This window comes from Pectinophora gossypiella, chromosome 21 (genome assembly GCF_024362695.1).
Source record: "Pectinophora gossypiella chromosome 21, ilPecGoss1.1, whole genome shotgun sequence".
Taxonomy (NCBI): domain Eukaryota; kingdom Metazoa; phylum Arthropoda; class Insecta; order Lepidoptera; family Gelechiidae; genus Pectinophora; species Pectinophora gossypiella.
The window spans coordinates 704,153-730,994 of NC_065424.1; the positions used below are offsets into that span (position 1 = coordinate 704,153).

Below are 26,842 nucleotides of genomic sequence, written 5' to 3' on the forward strand. Positions count from 1 at the left end.
TGAAAAAGATTAATTTTAATAATTTAAAATATAGAACTGGTTGTTTCCAACAAAGATATTTAAACAAAATGCCTTTTATTTCAATTTTATTTAGATAAAGAATATAAAAAAGAAAAATGTAAATGGCATCTTAAATAATTTTTGAGTAATACAGCCAGTAAAACTTTAGAGGTAAATGATCTTTTTACTAAAATAATTTTTAGATAATATTGATCACTGCTGTTCATGTGGAATATTTATTGTTTAAACCTAAATTATTTGCTTATAGGAAACCTCATCCGTGGTAGATAGATTATATTTTTCAATTATGGTAGTAATTGAAACATCAATCCTTGCAACATTTACAGAGAAAACGTCAAATTGGCAGTTGCTCTGGCTTTTTGGCGGGAGGCGGGAACGGGACAGTTGCTTTCTTCATTGAATGATCTAAATAATTAATACGAAGTGGTGTTTTGTGGTTAATGATCGCATTAAGTTAGTCGGAAGACATTCGCGAGTGTTATTATATTGGAGTATTCAATAAACAAAGTGTATCTGCCTATTTTCGCTTCGTGTCAGGAAGCCGCTTCATAACTCAAAAGTTTATGCGGACTTTTGAGTTAATTCGTTTGGGGTTCGGAGTAGGAGTCTACTCCGAGGGTGGGGGCTTAGGTTTCATCATCATCACCTTTCATCATTTCATTAATCATCAAGAAAAAAAATACGTCAGACATGGCTGTATGGGCATAGTTCCCTTTGCCTTACCCTTCGGGGAAAACCAAACCAAAAAAAATGGCAGTTGCTCTTTTGGGAATAAAACAGGAGTTTGGGAATAAATAACACAGCCACTGTAAACCACAGTTAATACAAATAAATTTATTTCGGCAGCGGTGATATAAAATCAAATTATGTCGTTTGGAAACGCTGTCTATCACGTCACACGAAAACACTGAAACAACAAAATAAAAACTTTAATGAATCGTGTTCATCGTGTGTGTATTTTACCGATAATTACTTATTTTAGTGGATTAAACTCACCATGGAGGATGGAAATTCAATTATCTACGGCCTGGAACATCAGGTAATTATTGTAATGATAAATATTATCAAATTTCACGCTTTACATATGCCTTACCAGTTGGCATTTTTCTATTGTATTTTTAAGCATATTTCTTATTATATTAATTGCTAATGATTAGTTTAGATTATAGCTTGCATGTGAGCAATGAAATGATGTGAGGAGTAGAAAATTACCTTATATCACCAATTTTAGTCACTCACCTGTTTATGCTCCATCTATTATTGTGATATTTTTGGGAATTTGTTGTTGAAAAGTTTCATGCTCAACTTCCACTACTTCTGTAACACAATTTTGGATTGACGTAAATTACATCTTGATGTTTAATAAAGTGTTCTCTACTTGTGATGTGATTAAACTACTTTATACCAATATATAAATGTTATGTCACTCTACAGACAAGAGCTCTGTCACCCCAGTATGCCGAGAATGATGCCATCAGATTCCTGATAGGCACCCAGAGCTTGAAGCCGCAGTCCAACCAGATACATGTGGTGGAGTTGGAGGAAGATACCGGGGCTCTGCACACCAAGGTATGGACTATGTCAACTTATGGACTATTGACACTCAATGATACAACTGGCAATGAGCCTAATGTCAAAATCATTTTGATTTCATAATATCCTTTTGCAAGTAAAAGCAAGTTGTCAGAACACATGGTGTAGGTTAAGCAATTAGTTCGTCTAGTGATGGATGTACCTCCGACTACCCCAATTGGGATATGGTATGTATGTTTTACATACAACATATTAGCTTTCCTGATGACCTGTACAACACTAGTCATGAGACATTTTATAACCAAATCCATAATATTATGTCACCAGTGGGGAGGAGGGGTTTAAAAACCTTTTAAAAAGCTCAAGTGATTAATGTATGGTGTGTGTCTAATTTTAAGGATGAGCTGGTAACTTGATTGAAAAGTTATTGGTAAAAGTTAATACGGTTTACGTATATACGAGTACGCGTGCGTGCGTCTGTCGGTGCGTGCGTGCCTGCGTGCGTGCGTACGTGCGTGCCTGCGTGCGCGCGTGCGTCCGTCCGTGTGTGCGTGCGTGCGTGCGTGCGTGCGTCCGTCCGTCCGTCCGTCCGTGCGTGCGTGCGTGCGTGCATACGTCCGTGCATACGTCCGTGCATGCGTGCATGGGTGGGTGTGTATATGCGTGTGTGTATTCACGTGGGTTTCTATACTGCAGGTGTTCAAGCACGACGTGGGCGAGGTGTGGCACCTGCGCTGCTCCCCGCACGACCCCGCCGTGCTGATGACGACACACAACGCGTACGACGCCAACACCGCGCAGTGCTCCATGGGCGTCTCACTCTACAAACTGCCCACCACTGAGGTCTGCATATGTGGAGACATGCTTGTGAAGAATGCATACCATTTGTTTGCGGGGCGGAAAGTTACTTGTCTTCCTCTATTACTGTATAAAAATGGTCACTGACTGACTGACTCACTCATCACGAAAACTCAGAAACTACCGTCTTGGGAGTCTCAAATTTTGCGTGAAGCTTCCTTTTAAGACTGCTTTTAAGGATGCTCTTTTAAGATGGGATTTTGTGAAGAAACTCCTATAGTTGTAATTGTAGAGTTAACAGCTAGTTATATTGGCCCCGATTCCTGCAGACATATCCTTATTTTATTTTAAGTTATATCTGTCATTTTCTTATCCGCCGAAAAGGAAAGGGACTTTTTTTTTTGGTTTTTTTTTTTCAACGTGACTTATTGTAGATTTGCCGCAGATGGCATTAACTACTTGGCCCGACAAATGGGGAGCGCTGAAGGCTCTCACCCGGTACAACGTTTAAGACAACAGGCCTGAGGGTGCCCAGTTGGGGAAAGGGACGGATAGTTGACAACTGTTAAAATAGCAACCCGTTAGACGTGTGCAGTCAACATAATTCTGTTGCGTTATTGGCCGATATAAAAATACAACTACAGTTGTCTACAACAGGACTAAAGGCCCGAGGGTGCCCAGTTGGGCGCGAACCTCGGCTCAGAGCGTCTTCTGAATGGAAGAATATTTGAAAGTATTAATCGATACTAGTGGGTCAATAGCAAAAAAAAAAGCGCTGATTTAGGCATTATAGGCATCTTCCATCTTTCTATACACACTATTATTCCTTATTCTATGCCATTACAGGTAATACCAAAGGACCTGGATGATCTAAGCGCCATACAGGGAAGGCATCCTGAGGATATGGAACTGCTAACAACATTTACACCGGAGGTAAGAAATTATTAATAAAAACATGTCTGTGAAACTAAATGGTGTGAGCCAGTCTGTACAGTCTGTCTGTCTGTCAGTCAGTCTGTCAGTGTATTGAGTATGTACAGTCATGAGCAATATAATGTACCCATTTTAGGACTCTGTCGCACTAACATATTTGACATTTAGTAAAAAAGTTAATGTGACATGGTACCAAAGTGTATACCTACATATTAATGCTCGTGCGTGACCGTATGTTGACAACCAGTTTCTACAGTGGGTAGTTGGCAAAAACCGGTCTAAAAGATAGTGTAAAGATAAATTATAAAAAGCTAATGGTGCTAATTCCTGTAAATACCATCTAATTTTATTTTAAGTTATATCTGTCATTTTCTTATCCGCCGAAAAGGAAAGGGACGGGTAATCGACAAGCATAAAATTTATGGAACACACGTCAATTTTAAGCACAAATCTAAAACAACCGTCTAAAAATTTTACATCAGTCAATAACCCGACACAGTTAGTAGACAGCATGTCAAACGGATTGCATACCAGTGACGTACCTTTTTGATTCGCTCGGGTTATTCATTCATTTACTCCTCATTATTCCTAAAATTAAGAGCTGTGAATCATCCGTCTCTTTCCTTTTCGACGGATATGAAACTGACGGATATAACTTAAAATAAAATTAGGCGGTGTCTGCAGGAATCGGGGCCATTATAGAAATAAAACCTAGTCTAAGATGAAAAAAAATCGATTCTATTTTCATCTTGTTTTCGAATTTTAATTTTGAATTAAGTAAATTGTTACTTAAGGACGGGGGATGACTGCTTTTATTGATGACGTCACACAAGGATCTTTCCTCTCACGATGTATGTAAATTAGTCAAAAAGGGTTTTAATAATCTCCGTGCCTATTACTGACGTAAGCACCTTTTTAAAAAAAACATTCTAATGTGATTTTCTTTAGAAAACCTCAATTTCTCTCAAGTAAAAAATATAAAGTAAAATTAAATAAAAACAAAAAAAATATAAAATAAATAAAAATAATTAAACTATTATTTTTTTGTAAAAAATTAAAGAAAGTAGCTTGTTTATCGCGAGGTTTTGTTAACAAAAACACATCCAAATGTATTTTTTTTTTAAAAAGGTGCTTAAGTTATTTTTAATGTAAAGCCACGGAAGTAGTTTGCGGAAAAAAAAGTAATGCCGATGAAGTGTACAAGTAGAGTACTGAAGACTAGGCTGCATAGTCTTACGATCTTAGCTTCTCTATTAAATGGCTCAAATAAAAAAAGTAGACAAGCAAAGTACGTAACTGACATTTCTGTCCTCCCAGAAACCAGAGGAGGAAATCCGGTGCGCCGAGTGGCACCCGACGGACACGTCGCGCGTGTGCGTGGTGAGCGAGGCGGCGCTGGCCGTGCGCGACGTGCGGGCGGGGGCGGCGGGGGCGGCGCTGGCGCGGGCCGCGCCGCCCGCCCGCGCGCGGACCAAGCTGGCCGGCGGCAAGTGGAACCCGCACCAGGGGGGCGCGCAGGTGGGTTCATTTGCTTTTAGATACCCTGCTAGTGTAAACAATCTAAATATAGATTAACCCGAGCGAATCAAATAGGTATCCCGCTGGTATGCAACCCGTTTTTACGTGTGCTGTCAATTTAATTCCGTCGGGTTATTGGCCGATGTAATTTTTTTAGCGGGTTGTTTTAAATTCCTCATAAATGTCATGTTATGCCTGTCTTTTTCAACGAATAACAAAATGACAGGAATTAGATGGTGTATACTGGCAAAAGTAGCACGGAGAGGAATGCTACACCGACAAGAGCGTGGCTCTTAAATTAGTGATGATGTACAGGTATCAGTGTTATAATAACTATACAGGGTGTTAGTGACGTCGTAACGAATACTCAGGGGGATGAATCAGACCATGACTCTGAGTTGATATCAAGTGGAATATTCCATCGCAAAAGTCGATAACAATTAAAAAAACACCAAAATTTTCATGAATTTTCCGATAGGAATGTGTGTAAAGGGATTAGCACCATTGAATGAATATCTGGTTAATATTTCAGTTCGCAGTACTACAGGACATGCATATAAAGTGCTATGACACGCGGGCGGAGGGCAGCAAGCCTGCCTGGAGTATTGACAACGCGCACCGCCAGCTCGTCAGGGACCTCGACTTCAATCCTAACAGGTAAACATGGCTTCCATGATGGCGTTCATTCCTGTATATCACATCACTAATTTCGGTGTAGCATTATCCAATATCCATTCTTGTCTATGAAAGACCAATTCTTTCACTTCCTTATAAGACACAATGTTCGCCTTCTTCTTAATCCATGTAGCTCTTCTTGGTCTTCTCCTTCTTCACTACTTCCTCACCTTGTAGCACACCATCTAATTCTATCTATCTATTTTCTTGTTTGTGACTGCATCATTCAGAAACGATGATTCTGCCAACGTCAAGGTTCAAGAGAAAATACTTAATAGGTATATATATTTTGATCGGTTAAATTAAAATAACCGGTGGATAGCCCAATGGTAGAGATTGAACCTAGAAAATAACAACACAACACAATTTGTCAGTATAGGATTACAAAACACAGGGATTACACACAAAATCTAATTCAAAATATTCATTATTTTATACCTGTCATTTTCTTATTCGCCGAAAAGGAATGGAGCGGGCAATCGACAGGCATAAAATTTATGAAACACACGTCAATTTTAGGCACAAATCTAAAACAACCCTTTATCCCATCGGCCAATAACCCGACAGAATTAAGTTGACAGCACGCGTCAAACGGTTTGCATAGCGAGATACCTATTTGCTGCGCCCGGGTAATTCATTCATTCAGTCATTCTTTTTAAAATTAACAGCTGTCAATTATCCGTCCCTTTCCTTTTCGGTGGATAAGAAAATGACAGGTATAAAAGGAATCAGCCCCGTTATAAGATTATTATAATAACTAAACGGGGTGTTAGTGACACCTTAACGAAAACTTTGATTTAGACCAAGTGGAATTTTCCGTCGCAAAAGTATGGAACTGAAAATAATTAAAAAAAAAAACAGTAAAACTATTTATCGCTTTAAAGCTGCTGTAAAATAGCTATAAGAACTTGCAATAATAAATAAGTAAATACATTATCCGACGGGAAATTCCACTTGATATCAACTCGGAATCATTGTCTGAATCATCCCCCTCAGTATTCGTTACGATGTCACTAACACCCTGTATATTAATATGTGTTACAAATAGTTTCAACTGTTTCAATTCCACTTGATATCAACTCAGGATCATGGTCTAAATCATCCCCCTAAATCAAAATCTAAATCATATTAACTTGTGTTACAGACAGTTTCAACTGGCGAGCGTGGGTGACGACGCGGCGCTCAACATATGGGACTACAGGAACGGGAAGGAACCGATATTCACTAGAACAGATCATTCGCATTGGTGAGATTATTTCTTATTTCTGAACTATCTCCAATTAAAAAATCAAGTCAATTTGTCGCTCCGTTTTGCCACGAAAGACGGTAAACAAACAGACAGTCACACTCATACATTTGCTTTTTTTTGACGAGACTTTTTTTTATTTTATTTATTTGGGAAATTTACAGCGTCTTAATAGTATTACAAAAACTACCTAAAGTATATAAATTGGAAGGCCATTACAAACTTCCACATACAATTATAAATGTAAACAGTTTTAGCAAAGAACGGAAGATGCGCCGCATATCGATGCATCAGTATGCATAAATTATATGTTTATGTGTGTGTGGGTGCGTGCGTGCGCTCGTACGTGCGTGCGTGCGAACGTGTGTGTGTGTGTGCGTGCGTGCGTGCGAACGTGTGTGTGTGCGTGCGTGCGTGCGTGCGAACGTGTGCGTGTGTGAAAGCCCCAGCCTTCCGATTAGTTAAAAACTTATCGTAGATTTGCCGCAGATGGCATTAGGTACTTCGCCAGCAAATGGGGAGCGTTGAAAGCTCTCACCCGGTAACATACATTTTCTGATTTATAATATTACTATGGATATGTATTATTGCGTAGGGTATGGACGGTGCGCTACAACGCGTACCACGAGCAGCTGCTGCTGACAGGCAGCTCGGACGCACGCGCGCTGCTGACCGCCGCCGCCAGCGTGTGCGCAGACACAGACGACGCCGGGCCTCTGTGAGTAATCTGACTTCTTCAAAATTTCAATCTTTCAATATGAAAACGATTTGATCATGATAACCTTTAAATTTCACGATAGATTAGAAGATGGCGTGCTCCAATCGTACGAGCAGCACGAGGACTCCGTGTACTGCTGCGAGTGGAGCGCCGCCGAGCCGTGGACCTTCGCCAGCCTCAGCTACGACGCGCGCCTCGTTCTCTCGCGTGTGCCCAGACACTTCAAGTACAAGATACTCTTGTAGACCAAATAAGTTTGTTAAACAAATCTACCGTCGCTGGTTACCTGGAATCATCGTCAACATACAGTGAAAATATTTGGATGTGACTTTTGTTATCAAAACCATGGTATAAGAGGTATACAAAAGTGACAGCTAACATTTTAAGGTTAGCCCAGTTGATGAAGTTAATGTCAGCAGGGCATATATTCGCCTTTAGTGACCACGTGAGCACCCTTTCAATGAATCACTGACTGAAAACCTAAATTTCATTCATTCTATTAATTGACTAGGTACTTGAAAGCTTTCTTATAAGTATTTTAAAAAATACAGATGCTTGTTTTATACCTCTTAAAATATTTTATTTCCTGGAAAAAGCTTTGTATAGGAAAAAAAACATACTTTTCTTCAATTGTTTTAAGTTTCGCGCGGAAACGGTTGGTCACGTGACATTTCGCCGAGTGACGTCACTTTTCAATAAACAAAGAAACTGACAAACAGTATAGGCAACTTAAAACCTGACACATAGTTTTTATTTTGTGAAATGTGACGTCACACGAAGCTCAATCATGGCCGCCCGTGTTTTGGGTCTTGTAATACATAGATAAAAAACGAATTTTATTTTGTAAAAATAAAATATTTAAAAATGTTCTTAATAAAAAATAAATATTGGACAATTATCGTTAAATGATAAACTACAACTACATAATTTCTTATTTATTGTTACAACTGTCAAGTAGCCATCACTATTACTTGTCACAGAGTATGATAATGTGAAAGTGAACATATTTATCAGGAAAGTATTATTTATATGTATAATAATGTATATATCGAGAAAATAAAACCATTTTTATACATAAATACTTTTATTATACAACTAAAATCTCTCCGCTACCCTATTCGCAACATTTCTCAGATTTCCATAGACCTTCGAAGGTGGTGATCCCATAATGAGGTTACATATCGCTCGTCTTGCCAATGCTATGTTCTGATAACTCCCTAGAATATGTATCTTCGAGTCTGCGAGTACTATTCTTGTTTTAGTAACATTTTCTATTGTGAATTTCGTACGTCCAGCTTTGCCAGCCAACCGACCGATGGCTCGTCCCAAATGGTCACCCTGAAGTGTCTTGACATCTTTAATTTCGAATGACTCGACAAATAGATCGTCTAACCTGAGTAGAGCTAGTGCATCTTCAACTTCAAAACCGTAGATGAATGCCTGAGGACAAAGAAAATTATATTACAATATTGTGCGTAAGTATCCTTTCCTTTACTGAAAAGTTAGTTTTTTTTTAAATAATATAGGCTCATGATTGCCAACAATCCCACCTGATGGTAAGTGCCAATGTGGTCTAGGGTGGATCATGCTTACCTAGCAAATGCCTATTCACTCCAGCTTTGAAGGCTCTCCGATTATAACGAGATTTAACCATAAGAGACCCTAGTTCTAACTCTAGTTCTATTCTAATAGACCAGCAGAAATGGAGATGGACCGGACATATGCTAAGATCCAAAGTGGAGAAGTGGAGCCAGACAATTACCCAGTGGTATCCAAGAGACGGTGCCAGAAAAAGGGGTAGACCGAAAAGGAGATGGGACGATGAGATCAAGATGACTGCGGGCCCTTTCTGGACAAGAGCGGCGCGTGATCGCCATCATTGGAAAGGATTGGAGGAGGCCTTTGCCATGAGGCACTCCGAAATAAGAGATTTAATATAAAGTGAACTGTAAATAACCGGACAATGTTTCGGAAGCAAGGCATAAGAGATACTTTTAACCATTGAAAATTGGTTTGACCTGAAGACATACGTATCTACAGTAGATATTCTAACATGTGTATGACACCCATGGGCGAAATTTTCTTATAATATCATACAAAAAACTGAATTATTACCTTGACAAAATCAGCAGCTTTTTGCAAATTAGCAACATCTTTCGTTTCTGGACCGACTCTGATTTCTACATTCCTGGATTTAGTATTAAATCTCACTTGCAGCATTAAGTGCTCGACGATTGGTGTGAAAATCTTCAACCAGTTCTCTTTTAGAGGTGTATATCTGTAAATAAAATAATTAACTGTAATAGTTTTAAATAACAATATTAATTAACACATCTTAAAGGTGTCAAAACAGAAAAATAATTAAAAATAACATCCTACTGCGGGTCACAGGAATCCTTTGTCAATAACTTAAGTGATATTTTTGCCATGGTATTTTATGTTTGGAAGTTACATTTTAAAATTGATAATTCAATCAAGAGAAGATTTATCTATATTCTTCATTTCATACTGTTTGTAACAAGCCATAAATCCAGACAAAAAAAAATCAATGGTTAAATATAGGAACGCAATAAAATAATGTTTATTTTGAAACAAATAGGTTAAGTTTTGAGGTTATTTACCTGTGAGCTGGTACAGGCACTTTTCTCATATTCTCTTTGCTCTCATTAGGTTCCTTGCCTTTCTTCGATCTTTTCGCTTTAGGCCTAGTATGTTTTGCTGTTCCTTGTATGCCATTATGCTCTTCCACCTCCATCCCTTCACCAGACTCCGACACGGCTCTTCGTTTCACATTTTTCAGCTTTATGGTCTTCTTGGCGGGTAGAAAGTCATCAACACTGATATTTTCGGTCTCCATCTTTTAATTTCTTTCACCACTGTCCGCGAATAATAGTAAATTCTCGAAGAAATCTAAGATTTTTGTTGCAAAACAGTCCTCACATGGTTTACATGCGGACCACAGATTAAAAAGAAAAATAATTGTCACTTTGACAGTGGTAGTATTTTCATTTTCTCAAATGAGAAGGCAATGGAACACACAGCCATGCAACCTGAGTGGCAAAGTGTTCCTTGATTATTTAACTGTTAATGTCGATTGCGAATAAAGTAATAAATAAGTCCAGGCTCAAAATATTTTTCCGTCCCCTATATTTTATTTTAAAATTGATCGATTTGCATTTATTACTTAAAACAATTTTTTTTTTTAACTTTTTTATCCCTTTGGGGAAAGGCAAAGGCAAAGCCGTGCAGCCGTACTTAAAACAAACTTAAAATTAGAACGTCACTATATGGACGCGTTCATATAAAATACATTTGATTAAATCGTTTATTAAAATTATTTTTTATACAATAATAATAGTTTGAGATGTTTTATTTACTTGCATTATCTTCATTTATCATCGAAATTGTTGTTATTTTATATATGTAGGTACGATTTTAATATTCTAAATAATAATATAAAACATCGAATTCACGAACGCATCGATACCAGATGGTTATGTCACAATTTCTGAAGACGAATTTTTATTATTTTGATTTGATTTGAGGTAAGAAATCTTGTTTATCCTCATAATTCTGATCCCGTCTTCAATTTTGAATTTATCCTTGACTCTATTTTACAGGTACCGGGTATCAAAAGGTACCTCAGGTCAAAATGTCGACCCTTATTAGAACAGCTATTGTGAAGGCGATCAGCCCAGCTCAGGGAAGCAAAGTAGCAGCATGCGGCTTGGTCCAGAACCGTACCATCATGGGTCGCGCCCTGCGGGAGTCGCTGCCGCCGCCAAAAACCAAACCGAAGCCTTTCGACTATGTTAACCATGACTACATCTGGATCAAAAGTTTGTTTGACCGCACAACGCACAGGTTAGATGAAAACTCTAAAGTGGTCGTAGTAGAAGGTCCGGTAGCAAGTGACAAAACATGCTTCGCTAAAAGCCTGGCTGACGACCTGGGTATGAAGCACTTCCCTGAGGCTACCATGGACATACACTACTGCAGACCGAACGGTGTCGATCTGCGAGAATTTAACGACCAAGTGCCTGAAGACACGAGGACTTTCGACCACATTGACTTCAACATGTGCCCCACTCATCGTCTGGCCGCCAACTTTCAAATCATGATGTACATTGCCCGTTACAGTCAGTACATTGATGCTTTGACTCATCTGTTGAACACCGGACAGGGTGTTGTGCTGGAAAGGTCTCCTTATTCAGACTTCGTGTTCTTGGAAGCTATGTACCATCAGAAGTACATCTCGAAGGGAGCCCGCTCCGTGTACTATGAGCTCAGGAATAACTCCATTGAAGAACTCATGAGGCCTCATCTTGTTATTTACCTTGATGTCCCAGTTGAGAGGGTAAGTTCACTAATATATTCAGAAATTTATTGACTACAAAGTTTACTAATATAGTAACACTGGTCATTTTTGCACAAAATACTTTATATCAGCCTTTTATTCAGAGAATAATAAAATTAAAAATAAAAAGAAATGGCTTTCAAACAATTCTTTTATGACCAACCAGCCAGGAATGTAGTATGTGGAAGTTTTCTTATTTTCAATCTTTTTTCCAGGATTGTTTGTACACCATTTTTATAATCTTTTTATGAATATTTTTAATTGCAACTGATACAAGTAAAGCCATCCTTTGCCTGAAGGCTATGCAAAAGCACCTATGATGATTTTGAAATTGTTGTTAAAAAACTAGAATAAATTAAAAAAAAAAACAGATAAAACTTGTAGTACTCATATAATCCCTGAAAAAGAAATTGCCCATATTTAACCAATTTGTTCCAAGATTGACTTCATATTCATAGTAAGATTCAAAAAACTTGTAACCAAAATTCAGCCTCCTTTTGTCTATAGGCCATTCAAGCCATCCAATGCCGCAACTACCCACATGAGGTCCAAGGCAAGGCTCTCACTACGGAGTTTCTCTGCGAGATTGAGAAGCAGTACAAGGACAAGTATCTCCGTGATATCGCCACGCACGCCGAACTTCTCGTGTACGATTGGAGCGGCGGCGGTGAGGTCGAAGTGGTTAGTACCAAGTTCAACATAAGTATTCAAACCTCTATGAATCATACAGTTGATGGAGCTAAAAGGATCAGTAGCCAAACCATGACACACGCATATCGCGCGCGACTCGATAAACCAAGAACAAGTTTATTAATTCGCGCGATAAGCGTGCAGCATGCGACATTTACAGAAGACAACTTGCATCCACTTGTGGATTAAGTTCTTAGATAAATATGAACAGAACTACATCAGGTGATCAGTCCACTACCTACATACTGTACTGTACAACTGGTATCCATCAGTCCATCATGTTGGAGTGACAACATAATTTGTCAGTTGAACACATTATGAAACGATTCATCTATAAGCTATATTGCAATTTGAAAATTGTGCATATAAAAGTGCACATTCCCAACAAATGTGAAATACCAATATTGCTTTCTTTTTCAGATGTATTGCTTCAATGTTGCCTTTTTAACCCCCTGTGCATCTTCACTCCTAATCCTTTATAAAATTAGTGGTGTTTTTGTACCACTGCTGGTCCTGGTAGGACCGTCCTACCCATGCGAATGTTTTGATCTGTACCGTCACTAAGGCTATCAAAACTCACTTTCTTCCCATCCAGGTCGTAGAAGACATCGAGCGTCTGAACTTCGACCAGTACACGGAGCGTGAGGACCCGAAGATGAAGGACTGGCGTCTCCCGCGCGAAGTGGACTGGGCCGACCAGCGCATGAAGTACACAAACCATAAGCACTACCTCATGAACCTGTTCGGCATTCCGAGGTTGGACGTCCCCGAGCTCATCACCAGCGCTGATGACGCATATGAGAGACAAGAGGTAAGTTTTTTTTTGTAGGTACCTGTAATATGGAGAGTATCAGCGATATAATATTTGAACCAATATAAATTATTATTTTTTTAGCTTTGGTTCAAATGTTGCGGCTCGATGCTACGGCTACAGAGTACCTTCGTGATTGGACGCCACACTCTCTTGCGCTTCGTCTCTTTTGATTCTCCAGTGTTTAATTACTTATTTATTTACTTACTTATTTTATTTACAGGTCATCTACAACCATCCCAAGTTCTCGTACCTAGAGGGATACACAGAAGGCGGTACCTTGCTCAAGAATAAGGTGCCCAAATACACGGAATATGTTTAAATTATTGTCTAAATCCTGTAGCTGGGTCGTTGTAATAAAATTTATTTAATATCAACGTTATTTTTATTGTATACTGCATGATATCTATATCTATCTACGAGCTGTAACATGGAGCCCGCATTTATTATGATCGCGCCCGACGCTCTATGAACCAATTGAAATAGTGTATTTTTGATGATCGATATATCGCGTCGCGCGTAATAATTATCTGAGCAGCATGCTACGGGGACTGATCACGAAACCCATTGTGTTACACAGTTACAATAGAGGATTAAAACAAATATTTACGTAATATTCATTTATTGAAATAAAAACTTATAAAATTGCAATTACAGTCACTTTTTACCTAATTTAACTTATTGTACACAGCACCACAATCTTCGAATACAATTTCTAAAACTATATCAGAGCTGAAACTTAGGACTTTCTGCTTTTGAGGGTGTAAATGGGCCACATTGAAGCAATTCATCTAAAAAACAGCAATCTGACATTTGCATATATAAAAAACCAAAGTCAAGTTACAAAATCGATTTTTAGATGAATTGCTCCAAAGTTCCCTTTTTAGACACCTAGTGCCTCATAGGTGTATTGCCTTGTATTACGTATGGCACAGCTCAAGTTATTATTTTTTTAATTGATATTAATTTAAGAAATCATATTCTACAATAATCATTTTGTTTTATATTCAGTCATATACCTACATTGCTTGAAAGTTATATTTTTTGGAATTATTTTTACAAATTATTCATTTTTCTACGATTTATAATATGTGTTTTTAGGGTTCAGACCTCGCGTAATAGCAACCACACCGCGCGCGGCGCGTGTAATATCGAGTGCTTTGACCAATAGCCGTACGTCTATCCACGTAGATAGCATTCGCTCTATTGATTGGTCGAAACCCTCGATATAATTCACGTCCCGCCGCGGCACGGTAGCCATGCAGTCGCTGCTGAACCTCAAAAGGAAAGAAATACCCCAAGACATGAACTAAAAGTATTTAAATGATAATACTGACGTATTAAATGATAATAATGACGAACAGTCTCCGTGGTCTAGTGGTTAGAGCGTTAGGCTCACGATCTGGAGGTCCGGGTTCGATTCCCGATGGGGACATTGTCGAAATCACTTTGTGAGACTGTCCTTTGTTTGGTAAGGACTTTTCAGGCTTGAATCACCTGATTGTCCGAAAAAAGTAAGATGATTCCGTGCTTCGGAGGGCACGTTAAGCCGTTGGTCCCGGCTATTAGCCGTAAAAACACCTCCACCAATCCGCATTGGAGCAGCGTGGTGGAGTATGCTCCATACCCCCTCCGGTTGATTGAGGGGAGGCCTGTGCCCAGCAGTGGGACGTATATAGGCTGTTGATGATGATGACTGACGTATCCGGCGGGGCTAGTACTGCATTCCTGACGTTTTGGCCGCGTTTGACCGTGGTCAGGAGCAGTGATGTGCCGTACCCAGGAATGTTCCCAAAGAGGGAATGTTCCCATTGTAAAAACTAAAAAAAAAAAACAATGACACCTGCTTTCCTTTTTCAAATTGTTCTTGTACTCTGAGCTTATCTGCCTTAACCCTTGGGTAATAAATAAAGCTCTTTTTACATAACTTTCGTGCCTTTTTACAGACGGGAACCCCAAAGTGGGAACTACACATCCATGGTATAAGAAAACCAGGTATCAAGCCGTCATTGCTAGCCCATTTATAAGGTACGTGTTACCATTAAATTGGTATCTCCAACATTCCAAAGACGTAAATTTTACTATTGAAAATTAAGTGAATTAATGACTAATGTATTTAATTACTATTACTTGTCACATATACTGGGTGTTAGTGACGTCGTAACGAATACTGAGGGGGTTGATTCAGACCATGATTCTGAGTTAAAATCAAGTGGAATTTTCCGTCGCAAAATTCATGATTTTTTTTTAGTTTTTTTAAATTATTTTCAATTCTATACTTTTGCGATGGAAAATTCCACTTGATATTAACTCAGAATAATCAGATGAATCATCCCTCTCAGTATTCGTTACGATGACACTTACACCCCGTACAAGTACATACGGTAGCCATATAAGTAGGTATGGGTGTTAGTGACACCGTAATGAATACTGAGGGGGATGGTTCAGACCATGATTCTGAGTTGATATCAAGTGGAATTTCGTGTCAAAAAATTCATGAAAATTTTTCTTTTCTTTTTAATTATTTTCCAATCCATACTTTTGCGACGGAAATTTCTACTTGATATCAACTCAGAATCATAGCCTGAACCATCCCTTAAAGTTTTCGTTACGATGTCACTAACACCCTGTATATAATATATAAAAATCTATAAAACTGTAAATAAATATTTTACTAAAATATAAAAACATTGGTCGTGGGTAATTTATTTTTTACGAAATGACAACGTAGGGCCGGATGACGTCAGCTGGGCTAACCTTGAAATATTAGCTGTCAATTTTGAGCATACCTGGTATTCTTATACCACGGGCACATCAGTGGTCAGGAGTTGACTGGCGAGGCGAGTGAGGTAAGACAGAATATTACCTGCCACGGTTCAAAACAGAAGCTATGACGTCAAAAAAAGAAAATAATGAAGTGAGGGTAGTTACACCGAAAACATTTGAGCAATCGCGAGAGAAGTCCATTTTGACAACTGTCACACTCATAGTAAAGAGAAGCCAGTAAGGAAAATTAAACCCAAGTATTTAGTTAAGAATACCTTAAAACATTGAGGAGCTCGGTGGCGCAGCGGTAAACGCGCTCGGTCTGCGATAGTTGAAGTAAAGCAACTTTCGCAAAGGCCGGTCATAGGATGGGTGGCCACAAAAAAAAGTTTTCATCTCGAGCTCCTCCGTGCTTCGGAAGGCACTTTAAGCCTTTGGTCCCGGCTGCATTAGCAGTCGTTATTAACCATCAATCCGCACTGGGCCCGCGTGATGGTTTAAGGCCCGATCTCCCTATCCATCCATAGGGAAGGCCCGTGCCCCAGCAGTGGGGACGTTAATGGGCTGATGATGATGATGACTGCACTTCTCTCGCTTTTACATTAGTTTTAAAACTAGCTCTATCTCCTTCATGCACTGAGCGTAATAATTAGGTTATGTCTACATGACGTTTTTGAATCAATTTGCAATGGCCCCGATTCCTGCAGACACCTAGCTCCTAATTTTATTTTAAGTTATACCTGTCATTGTCTTATCCGCCGAAAAGGAAAGGGACGGAGTAAATTAATGAATAACCCGGCGAATCAAAAAGGTATATCGCTGGTATGCAAACCGTTTGACGTGTGCTGTCAACTAAATTCTATTGGATTATTGACTAATGTAACATTTTTAGAGGGTTATTTTAGATTTCTGCCTAAAATTGACGTGTGTTCCATAACATTTATGATTGTCGATTACCCGTCCCTTTCCTTTTCGGCGAGTGAGAAAATGACAGATATAACTTAAAATAAAATTAGGTGGTGTTTACAGGAATTAGCACCAATGTAATATTAAAAGCTTGCTGTATCTGTATGGATCTTTGTTACCTGATATAAATAAATAAAATAAAATTCGAGTTCTAAATGTACAATGGTTGGTGTGATCGGTCATCGACCCACAACTCACAACCCACACAAGAGAAGAATGTGCATTAAGGGACTTTCCAATCGACGTTCCCCAAACACACGATTCCCATTGACATTCAAAATTTGCCTTTCAACTGTTTTAAGACAGTAGTTAAACAAAAACTTTACAAAAAAGGTTATTATAAAGTTAGTGATTATTTAGAAGATATGAATGCATGGGATTAACTGTCTGAGAACTGATATTAGGCAGCTAAATTACTCAATTGTATACCAATATTTTATGTTTATTTTTTTAAAGAACGTCTAGGGCCCTGTGCCGAGGTTTTTCTAGCAGCTTCTTTTCCCCGGCTATACAGGTTGTGAGAAGCTGCAGTAGTTTTAGGCGGATGAGACGTTCGTTATGTAAAAATTGACGATTCAAAGTGTAACTATCTTACCTACTGAATAAAGATATTTTTGAATTTGAATTTGAATAGATGGCGTTGTTCACTTTTAACGTGATAATTACCTATTTTCTCATTGCTGGGGTACATAATTATAAAAAAAAAAAATGTAACGGCAGAAGCATATATAAAACTAATTGTTGCTTGATATTTTGATCACAGTATTTATAGAATGATGTTGCTACCTATATTGCTTCTCTTTTTGCTCAGAATAATAATGGGTGGAAGTTGTAATTCTACCTTGGTGTAATAAAAAGGGTCATCATTTATATCTAAAAACAAAGATAAAAGATGCATAATGGCCCCGATTCCTGGAGACACCGTCTAATTTTATTTTAAGTTATATCTGTCATTTTCATATCCGTCGAAAAGGAAAGGGACGGATGATTCACAGCTCTTAATTTTAGGAAGAATGATTAAATGAACGTGTCGGGTTATTGACTGATGTAAAATTTTTAGACGGTTGGTTTAGATTTGTGCTTAAAATTGACGTGTGTTCCATAAATTTTATGCTTGTCGATTACCCGTCCCTTTCCTTTTCGGCGGATAAGAAAATGACAGATATAACTTAAAATAAAATTAGATGGTATTTACAAGAATTAGCACCAATGTCTGTTATCCATGTAATTAGAAGTTTAAACGAAGAAAAAACTTAACAACGCCATCTATCGTGTTTTTGGGGAACACCGATTGGAAAATCCCTCATTGATAAATAGAAAAATAAAGTAATAAGGCTCATTGAATAATTACTAATTACCAACAATAATAATTAATATTATATAACAATAAAAGAAATCCCTGTGTAAGTAATATTGGAATGTTTAAAAAATAATAAATATAAGTAAAAATAAAAATCATAATATTTTCAAAGGAAATTAAAAGTTTTTAAGGGCCATTCACATTGACAACATAAAGCGGTTATACGTTTTGATTTGCTTCAGTCGTAACAATAATGTGAAAGGACCCGAACATAAAATATTAATTTTGACATAATTTAATTAATTAACTTAATAAATTACAAATTGTTACAAAAAGTAAGTGTTACAATATCATAATTCTGAGAAATGACAGTAAAATTAGGAAGGAAAAATAATTCGTACTTACGTATCATACAAAAAAAGAAGATCTTCTTTTTATGAATTTATTTTTTTCTCAAGAACTCGTTAGATGGCGTTTAACCAACTACGTTGTCATTGCCAAAGATAGAAAAAAAAACTTTTAATTTGAGAAATAAATAAATGAAACAAATAATTATTTTCTTATTCTCACTCTCTCGGGACATTCTGATAGACAAGAATGGAGAATGCTACACCGACAAGAGCGTGGCTTAAATTAGTGATGATGAGTCTACTGTCCATTGCTCTGGGTCCTCCAATTGACAGCCACCCTTACCTTGAATCACACCTAATAGCATTTACCTATGCTTCTATCCTTTTCTGTTACTCAAAACCGTCATTTGCTAGAGCGAGAAGGCGCGATCGCCTCGTTGAATCTGCCGCTTGCGGTCACTCTTTCTCGTTCTAGCAAATGACGCTTCTGAGTAACAGAGGATAGAAGTACAGGAAAGTGTGATGTGGTTTGACCCTAAGTGTACATGAAGGGAACACGACTCACACCTTAGGGCTACAAGTCGAGGAGGTACGGCGAGTCGAGCGCCCCGAGCCCGGCGGCGACTCCGCCCTCGTTGGCGTCGGCCAGCTTGGTCCGCAGCATGTGCCCCACCTGCTTGTTGTGCAGGATCTTCTCTTTTGACCTGTAAAGGATGGACATTACACGTATATAACACACCCTGTAGGGTTCTTAACATAACATAACATAAATAGCCTATATACGTCCCTCTGCTGGGCACAGGCCTCCTCTCAATCAACCGGAGAGGGTATGGAGCATACTCCACCACGCTGCTCCACTGCGGGTTGGTGGAGGTGTTTTTACGGCTAATAACCGGGACCAACGGCTTAACGTGCCCTCCGAAGCACGGAATCATCTTACTTTTTCGGACAATCAGGTGATTCAAGCCTGAAAAGTCCTTACCAAACAAAGGACAGTCTCACAAAGTGATTTCGACAATGTCCCCATCGGGAATCGAACCCGGACCTCCAGATCGTGAGCCTAACGCTCTTACCAGTAGACCACGGAGGCTGTTGTGGAGACTGATGAGATTGGAGCGGAGTAGGTAGAGTCGTAGTGAGTTTGGTGCGAGTTAAGATGGTTCCAAACATTCCGATATCAAATACATAAACAAGCGGCAAAGAAAGAGGGTAGACAGATATAACTGCCCGTAGAACATTATGGATCTACTTACTCCACTCCAATCTCATCAGTCATCCCGTGATCAACGCACTTGCAACAGTGTCGTAATATCGGGAGTCTCATATCCCTGCTTTAAACGCGGTAAGAACCCGTTATTACGTGTTTTAATTATGATAATAACCGCGTAAACTTAAAACAATGCATAACCTGTAGAGTGGTAGGGTGTTAGTAACAGCGTACCGAATACTGAGGGGGATGATTCAGGTCATGATTCCTTTTTTTTTTCTTCTGATGGGTTTGCTCTTGGCCCCAGACTTGCCCGAAGGCATTGACGAGGCCTAAGATGGAGTAAGCTCGCCTATAAGGAGCCTGTTCGCTCTGGCCTTGAAAGCACTCGGGTTATATGCATTCGGAAATACAGAAGACGGCAGGGAATTCCACTCCCTAGCAGTACGCATAATTCTGAGTTAATATCAAGTGGAATTTTCCGACATACACATTGAGGTCCGAAACGAAATATTTGGTAGAAGTTGCCAGAAACACCATTGTATGTTCAGTGGTCATGTATGGTGTCTAAAATATCACCTATTTCGTACTGTAAGGAGTCTAGTCCAGAAACGTGATGGAGTATGCTCCATATTCCCCTTCGGTAGAATGAGGGGAGGCCTGTGGGCAACAGTGCCCAGATATGACCAGGGGTCTAAAAATACCACATTGTTGCAATTCATCTAAGAAAGCAATATTGCTATTTGACATTTGGTCCGAAACGAAAAATTTGGTAGAGGCTACCAGTTTTTTCTCTCTCTTATGTTATTTCATTGCCTGTGTGAAATGTGTATATGCCGGCAAAGGCAAAATTTAGTGAGACGTATAATGTAGTGAGGCGTAATTTGTTACTATAACTGCAACTATTATTTATAACTGTACTTAAATTTATCATCATCATCATCATCAACAGCCTATATACGTCCCACTGCTGGGCACAGGCCTCCCCTCAATCAACCGGAGGGGGTATGGAGCACACTCCACCACGCTGCTCCAATGCGGATAGGTGGAGGTGTTTTTACGGCTAATAGCCGGGACCAACGGCTTAACGTACCCTCCGAAGCACGGAATCAAATTTATACACAACAAAAATCTTTATCTTTATCTGTGCTGCGCAAATGTCAATATTGTTCTCATTGGTGTCAAATGTTAATATTGTGTCAGTATTGCAATATTGTTTTTTGGACGAATGAACGATGTGGCCATTTTAACCCCCTAGCAGCGCCAGGACTCACCCGATGATGACACCGAAGATGCCCAGCTCCGAGACGAGGTCCGAGATGGGCGGCGGCACCGGCGCCCCTGGCCGCACCACGTAGCCCTGCACCTGCAACAACACGGCAAAGTTTTTATTCAATGTACCATGGTATAAACAACAAACATCATAAACAAACAACCACAAACCATAAACATCATAGAAGGAAAGAGAGGAAGGGAAACACCAAGAAGAGCTTACATGGAACAGATTAAAGAAAAGGTTAACGTCGTGTCTTATAGAAGTCAAGGAATTGGCCTTTGATAGACTGGAATGGAAAATGCTACACTGACAAGAGCGTGGCTATTAAATTGATGAGATTGATGACCATGGTATAAAAAGACCAGGTATGCTCAATCCTATGACAAGCCGCCATTGATGACGTAAATGTTACCATTCAATTGGAATCTCCAACATTCCAAGGAGGTAAACTCTATTATTGAACATTAATTGAAATACTGACTAATGTATATAATTACTATTACTTTTCACATATACAAAAAATATTAAAACTGTAAGTAAATCTTTTACTAAAAGTACAAAATTTCCTTGCAAAGTAAATTGAAAACATTGGAAGTGGGTAATTTACTTTTTACGAATTGGCAACGCAGGATCGGATGACGTCAGTTGGGCTAACCTTGAAATGCTAGCTGACACCTTTGAGCATACCTGGTCTTCTTATACCATGCAATGTATAATGTTTTCCACCAAACCCGCAGCTAAGGAATGCAATCCCGATCTCGCGGGATCCCAATCTTGCGATAACCGCTGATTGAGGGAAATCGTCGACCACGCCGGCGTGGTCGGTATCGGAGAGGCCGTTATTGTAACCCACAGAAAAGTAAGAATGATGTGTCATGTTACCAGCGGCGGTAGTATCCTCTCCATGAGTATGTAGGCGGCTCGCTCGCGGCTGTGGCGCATGCGCGTGAGCGCGTCCCGTATCTCCGGACCGTAGATGTTGTTCCCGCCGCCCTCGCGCTGGGGCTTCAACACGAATCTGGAATACAACATAGGGTATTAGACTCTTCTTCTTGTCGTTTTGATGGCATTCAGATTTTTTCAGTCCAGTATTTTGTCAGCCGGACAGCATTTTCGGTGGCACTCATCAGCTCCTCTCGCGTACAGGTGTCAGGCCACACGGGGCAAGATGTTACATGAGCCATGGTCTGTGGCGTAACACCACACACGCTGCTCAGGTCCGATCCGTTGAGAAAACCCCACCTGGACAGGTTATCTTTACTTTCTTTATATTAGACTGATTTGATCAGATTTATCTTTGACCCTTTTGAGGAGCTCGGTGGCGCAGCGGTTAACGCGCTCGGTCTGCGATTGTTGAAGTTAAGCGACTTTCGCAAAGGCCGGTCAATGGATGGGTGACCACAAAAAATAGTTTTCATTTCGAGCTCCTCCGTGCTTTGGAAGGCACGTTGGTCCCGGCTGCATTAACAGTCGTTAATAACCACCAATCCGCACTGGGCCCGCGTGGTGGTTTAAGGCCCGATCTCCCTATCCATCCATAGGGAAGGCCCGTGCCCCAGCAGTGGGGACGTTAATGGGCTGGTGATGATGATGATCTTTGACCCAGTCCGCGAAAACCAGCCCAACACAGGTTAGGTCACATTCCTCCGAAAACGCATTTCTCGGGAATGTGGGTTTCCTCACGATGTTTTCCTTCACCGCTGAGCACGTGATAATCATTTATGACCCAAACATGACTGGGTTGGGCTATTCTTTCTATTATTCTTTTGTATTTTTGAATTTCCGGTATGTGAAATGAAGTATTCGTTATGAAGTCCCTTACCTTTCGGCATCAGCGAGCGCCATCTCGACGGCGCGTTCGCCGTTCTCGTCGAAGTCGAGTGAGTAGAGCCCCGCAAAGATGTCCCGCACGCGGCTGGTGGCGCCGCCGGGGCCCATGAACTTCTCCAGCACGCCGGGTGCCGCCAACGCCTGCTGCACCTTCTTGGTGCCCGCTAGCTGGTAGTGGATCGACGGGCACTTTATCGCGCTGTACAAATATAAATCACAAGCTGTTACCCGTTCCACGTTCAAAAACTGGAATCGCTGATGTGGGACGTAAAACCACCAGACTAAGCCAATATTAATTAACGTATTAAAATACAGGGTGTTAGTGACATCGTAACAAATAATGAGCGGGATGATTCAGAGTTAATATCGAGCGGAATTTCCCCTCGCAAAACTCATGATTGTTTTTGTTTTTTTTTAATTATTTTCAATTCTATACTTATGCGATGGAAAATTCCACTTGATATTAACTCAGAATAATAAGCTGAATCATTCCCCTCAGTATTCGCTATGATGTCTTACACCCCATACAAGTACGTACAGATAGCCATACGAATACGTGCGGGTGTTAGTGACATAGTAACGAAAACTTTGAAGGATGATTCAGACCTTGATTCTGAGTTGATATCAAGTGGAATTTTCGGTTGCAAAAGTATGGAACTGAAAGGGTGTATTTTTTTATAACAAGCGACCCGCCCCGGCTTCGCTCGGGTACAATGCTGAGGAAAAAATGAAATTATTTACGACATCACATTAAAAACCTCAAAAATAACAGTAGTTCTCCGCTATTTAATGGATATTATTATACATAATAAACCTTCCTCTTGAATCACTTTCATCATCATCAATTTAAGAGCCACGCTCTTGTCGGTGTAGCATTTTCCATTCCAGTCTATCAAAGGCCAATTCCTTGACTTCCCTATAAGACACGACGTTAACCTTTTCTTTAATCTGTTCCATGTAAGCTCTTCTTGGTCTTCCCCTTCCTCTCTTTCCTTCTAGCTTTCCTTCTATGATGTTTTTAATGAATTCGTCGTGTCTTATTAGGTGTCCAATCATCTTGCCTCTTCTGTCCTCAATAATTCTCAGTATTTGTCTCTTTTCCCTTACTCTTACTAGCACTTCCTCATTTGTAACCCTTTCTGTCCAACTTATTCTTTCCATCCTCCTCCAACACCACATTTCAAAGGCCTCGAGTCTCTCTCTGTCCTTCTGTGTCAGTGTCCAAGTTTCACATCCATAGAGGGCTATACTCCATACGAAGGTTTTGACACATCTTTTTCTGATAGATTTGGCAATCCTAGCCTTGAATATGCACCCTTTGTTATGGAAAGCTTGTTTTGCCATTGCTATTCTGGTTTTAACGTCTAAAGTACATCTTGAGTCATTCGTTATTATGCTGCCTAGATACTTAAAGTTCTTTACATTTTCAATCGGGATATTATTTAACTTAATTATTTGGCTGTCTATTTTTGGAGTTTTGGAAATTGTTAGAATTTTGGTTTTACTTATATTAATTTTAAGGTCGTATTTTTCAAAAACTGTGTTCATTGTGCTTGAATCACTTTATCTATTAAAAAAAACCGCATCAAAATCCGTTACGTAGTTTTAAAGATTTAAGCGTACATTGGGATATAGGGACAGAAAAAGCGACTTTGTTTTATACTATGTAGTGATTAAAGGTATAAAATATTTATTGTATCAACTCACTTGGAGCGCTCGACCCTCAGGCGGGCGTCCCACTCGCGCTGGGAGGGGTACTGCGCCGGCTCGTAGCCGGACCTGTAGTACACCACGGCTACCGGGCGCCCGTCTCTGTAAAATTAAAAAATATATATACTACTTTTAACGTAACAGGATTAAAGGGACATATTAATATTATCTGCTGTCATTGGCCCCGATTCCTGCAGACACCGCCTAATTTTATTTTAAGTTATATCCGTCATTTTCATATCGGTCGAAAAGGAAAGGGACGGATGATTCACACCTCTCAATTTTAGGAAGAATGAGTAAATGAATGAATAACCCGGGCGAATCAAAAGGTACGTCGCTGGTATGAAATCCGTTTGACGTGCTGTCTACTTAACTGCGTCGGGTTATTGACGGATGTAAAATTTTTAGACGGTTGGTTTAGATTTGTGCTTAAAATTGACGTGTGTTCCATTAATTTTATCCTTGTCGATTACCCGTCCCTTTCCTTTTCGGCGGATAAGAAAATGACAGATATAACTTAAAATAAAATTAGATGGTATTTACAGGAATTAGCACCATTGTGAACATGTTACTTTAAAGGGGGTATAAAATAAAGCGTTTTTGACAGCTGTCAACTGTCAAATTAGTGTTGCCAATTGATAATCGACTATCGATTGTTAATTTTGATAGCTGGTGATACTATAGATATAGGCCTATCGTTAGGATACTCTTTTCTAGATGAAATAGTTCGGCAACACTAACTGTCCATCGTGCGTGTTATACGGAATTCGTGTTACGGCTACTGCCCTCGCGTCATGGCATGGCGCGAATTATATCGAGAGCATTTGTCCAATAACCGTATGAGGTCTATCCGCGTAGATAGCGTTCGCTACGTCCATAATTTGCCCTCGATATAATACGCGCCGCGCGCGGCATGGTTTCCGTGCAGACCCCGCACAAAAAGCTAAAATTAATAATAGTAATCAAATCACTTACAAAACAAGCTGCTTCTTATCGTTCAGGTCAGTTTCTTCATATATTTCGTTGAGTGTTTTTCTGAATATCTGTGAAGTTCGAAATAAAAAGAATTTGGTCGTGTATTAGGCTCAAGATAAATTATGAAATTCTGATTAATAATACGTCCGACATAATAGTTTTGTTCTGTGCAATAAAGTATATTTGATTTGATTTTGATTTTTGATTTGACATTATATAACGTTTTTCTATGACGTCACAGTGTGCTATTTCATACAAATGCCATAGTAATTTCGTGTTTTGACGTTTAGTAAAAAGTAACTGATTTGACTAGTTGGAAACTAGCCTATTAACACAGAATGTTACGAGTAAGTATTTGCAGTTTAGTCTTATGGATAGGTACAATAGTTTCGATTCTGACAGAACAAATTACGTCTCTTTCTTACGCGAATCGTAAGTGACGCACGGCTCTATTGCACCACCACACTATTATAATATTTTTATGTGTAATATTTTTTTGGAAGTTAGCTAAATTGGAAGATTATTTAGAAGATAAGAATGCATGGGGTTAACTGTCTGAGAACTGATATTAGGCAGCTAAATTACTCAATTGTATAATAATATTTTATGTTTATTTTTTTTTAAAGAAGAACGTCTAGGGTCTTGTGCCGAGGTTTTTCGTGCAGCTTCTTTTCCCCGGCTATACAGGTTGTGAGAAGCTGCAGTAGTTTTAGGCGGATGAGACGTTCATTATGTAAAAATTGACGGTTCAAAGTGTAGGTAACTATGTTTAGGTAACTATGTTACCTACTGAATAAATATATTTTTGAATTTGAATTAAAAAGCCGTGAAAAAATTAAAAACCTACTTGTATGTCGGGCCGTTTCTCGGAGATCTCAAACTCGTGGAAGCGCTGGTCGCAGATATTGTAGGACACCTCCTCGACGACGAACAGCACCACAGCAGACGGAACGCCATACATGTCATAAGCCTCGATTATACCACCACACAGACCGGACAGAGCGCGGTTTTCAGGCATCTATCGACATAAAACAAACAATTCCAGTCTCCGTTCCTCAAAAACAATACAAATAGCGCTGTAAAAATTTTCTTTCAAATACAAATGATGACTCTTTTTATTACACCCAGGCACAATGATTTTTCTATACTGCCATTAATCATT

The 26,842-nt window shown here is 39.4% G+C and overlaps 4 protein-coding genes across 7 annotated transcripts in view; 2 read left to right on the forward strand and 2 right to left on the reverse strand.

Moving 5' to 3' along the window:
* Window positions 1–501: 501 nt before the first annotated feature.
* On the forward strand, window positions 502–8,478 carry LOC126376451 (EARP and GARP complex-interacting protein 1). The gene is made up of 9 exons (XM_050023760.1): window positions 502–1,060; window positions 1,456–1,590; window positions 2,251–2,397; window positions 3,199–3,285; window positions 4,603–4,803; window positions 5,336–5,460; window positions 6,623–6,724; window positions 7,320–7,442; window positions 7,525–8,478. Exons 1-9 carry the CDS (start codon window positions 1,019–1,021, stop codon window positions 7,685–7,687), a joined length of 1,125 nt encoding a protein of 374 aa, XP_049879717.1. The 5' UTR covers window positions 502–1,018; the 3' UTR covers window positions 7,688–8,478.
* Window positions 8,479–8,507: 29 nt separating this feature from the next.
* Window positions 8,508–10,422, reverse strand: LOC126376452 (RNA-binding protein pno1). The gene is made up of 3 exons (XM_050023761.1): window positions 10,064–10,422; window positions 9,558–9,720; window positions 8,508–8,882 (listed from the first exon to the last, which is right to left on the reverse strand). The coding sequence occupies exons 1-3, from the start codon at window positions 10,297–10,299 to the stop codon at window positions 8,538–8,540; spliced, it is 744 nt and encodes a 247-aa protein (XP_049879718.1). The 5' UTR covers window positions 10,300–10,422; the 3' UTR covers window positions 8,508–8,537.
* Window positions 10,423–10,852: 430 nt separating this feature from the next.
* On the forward strand, window positions 10,853–13,677 carry LOC126376449 (NADH dehydrogenase [ubiquinone] 1 alpha subcomplex subunit 10, mitochondrial). The gene is made up of 5 exons (XM_050023759.1): window positions 10,853–10,987; window positions 11,063–11,799; window positions 12,307–12,480; window positions 13,085–13,300; window positions 13,524–13,677. The coding sequence occupies exons 2-5, from the start codon at window positions 11,095–11,097 to the stop codon at window positions 13,620–13,622; spliced, it is 1,194 nt and encodes a 397-aa protein (XP_049879716.1). The 5' UTR covers window positions 10,853–10,987; window positions 11,063–11,094; the 3' UTR covers window positions 13,623–13,677.
* A 228-nt stretch (window positions 13,678–13,905) lies between these two features.
* Window positions 13,906–26,842, reverse strand: part of LOC126376447 (glutathione synthetase-like) — a 28,921-nt gene continuing 15,984 nt past the window's right edge. For 3 of the 4 annotated variants that reach the window (XM_050023752.1, XM_050023748.1, XM_050023751.1), the window contains 7 exons: window positions 26,528–26,698; window positions 25,681–25,748; window positions 24,703–24,807; window positions 22,988–23,194; window positions 22,048–22,183; window positions 21,164–21,255; window positions 13,906–19,386 (listed from right to left, as the gene is read on the reverse strand). In XM_050023752.1, the coding sequence (XP_049879709.1) occupies window positions 19,257–19,386; window positions 21,164–21,255; window positions 22,048–22,183; window positions 22,988–23,194; window positions 24,703–24,807; window positions 25,681–25,748; window positions 26,528–26,698 (909 nt within the window). In that variant the 3' untranslated portion in view covers window positions 13,906–19,256. The remainder of the gene's footprint in view (window positions 19,387–21,163; window positions 21,256–22,047; window positions 22,184–22,987; window positions 23,195–24,702; window positions 24,808–25,680; window positions 25,749–26,527; window positions 26,699–26,842) is intronic. The other variant, XM_050023750.1, reaches the window with a different exon arrangement.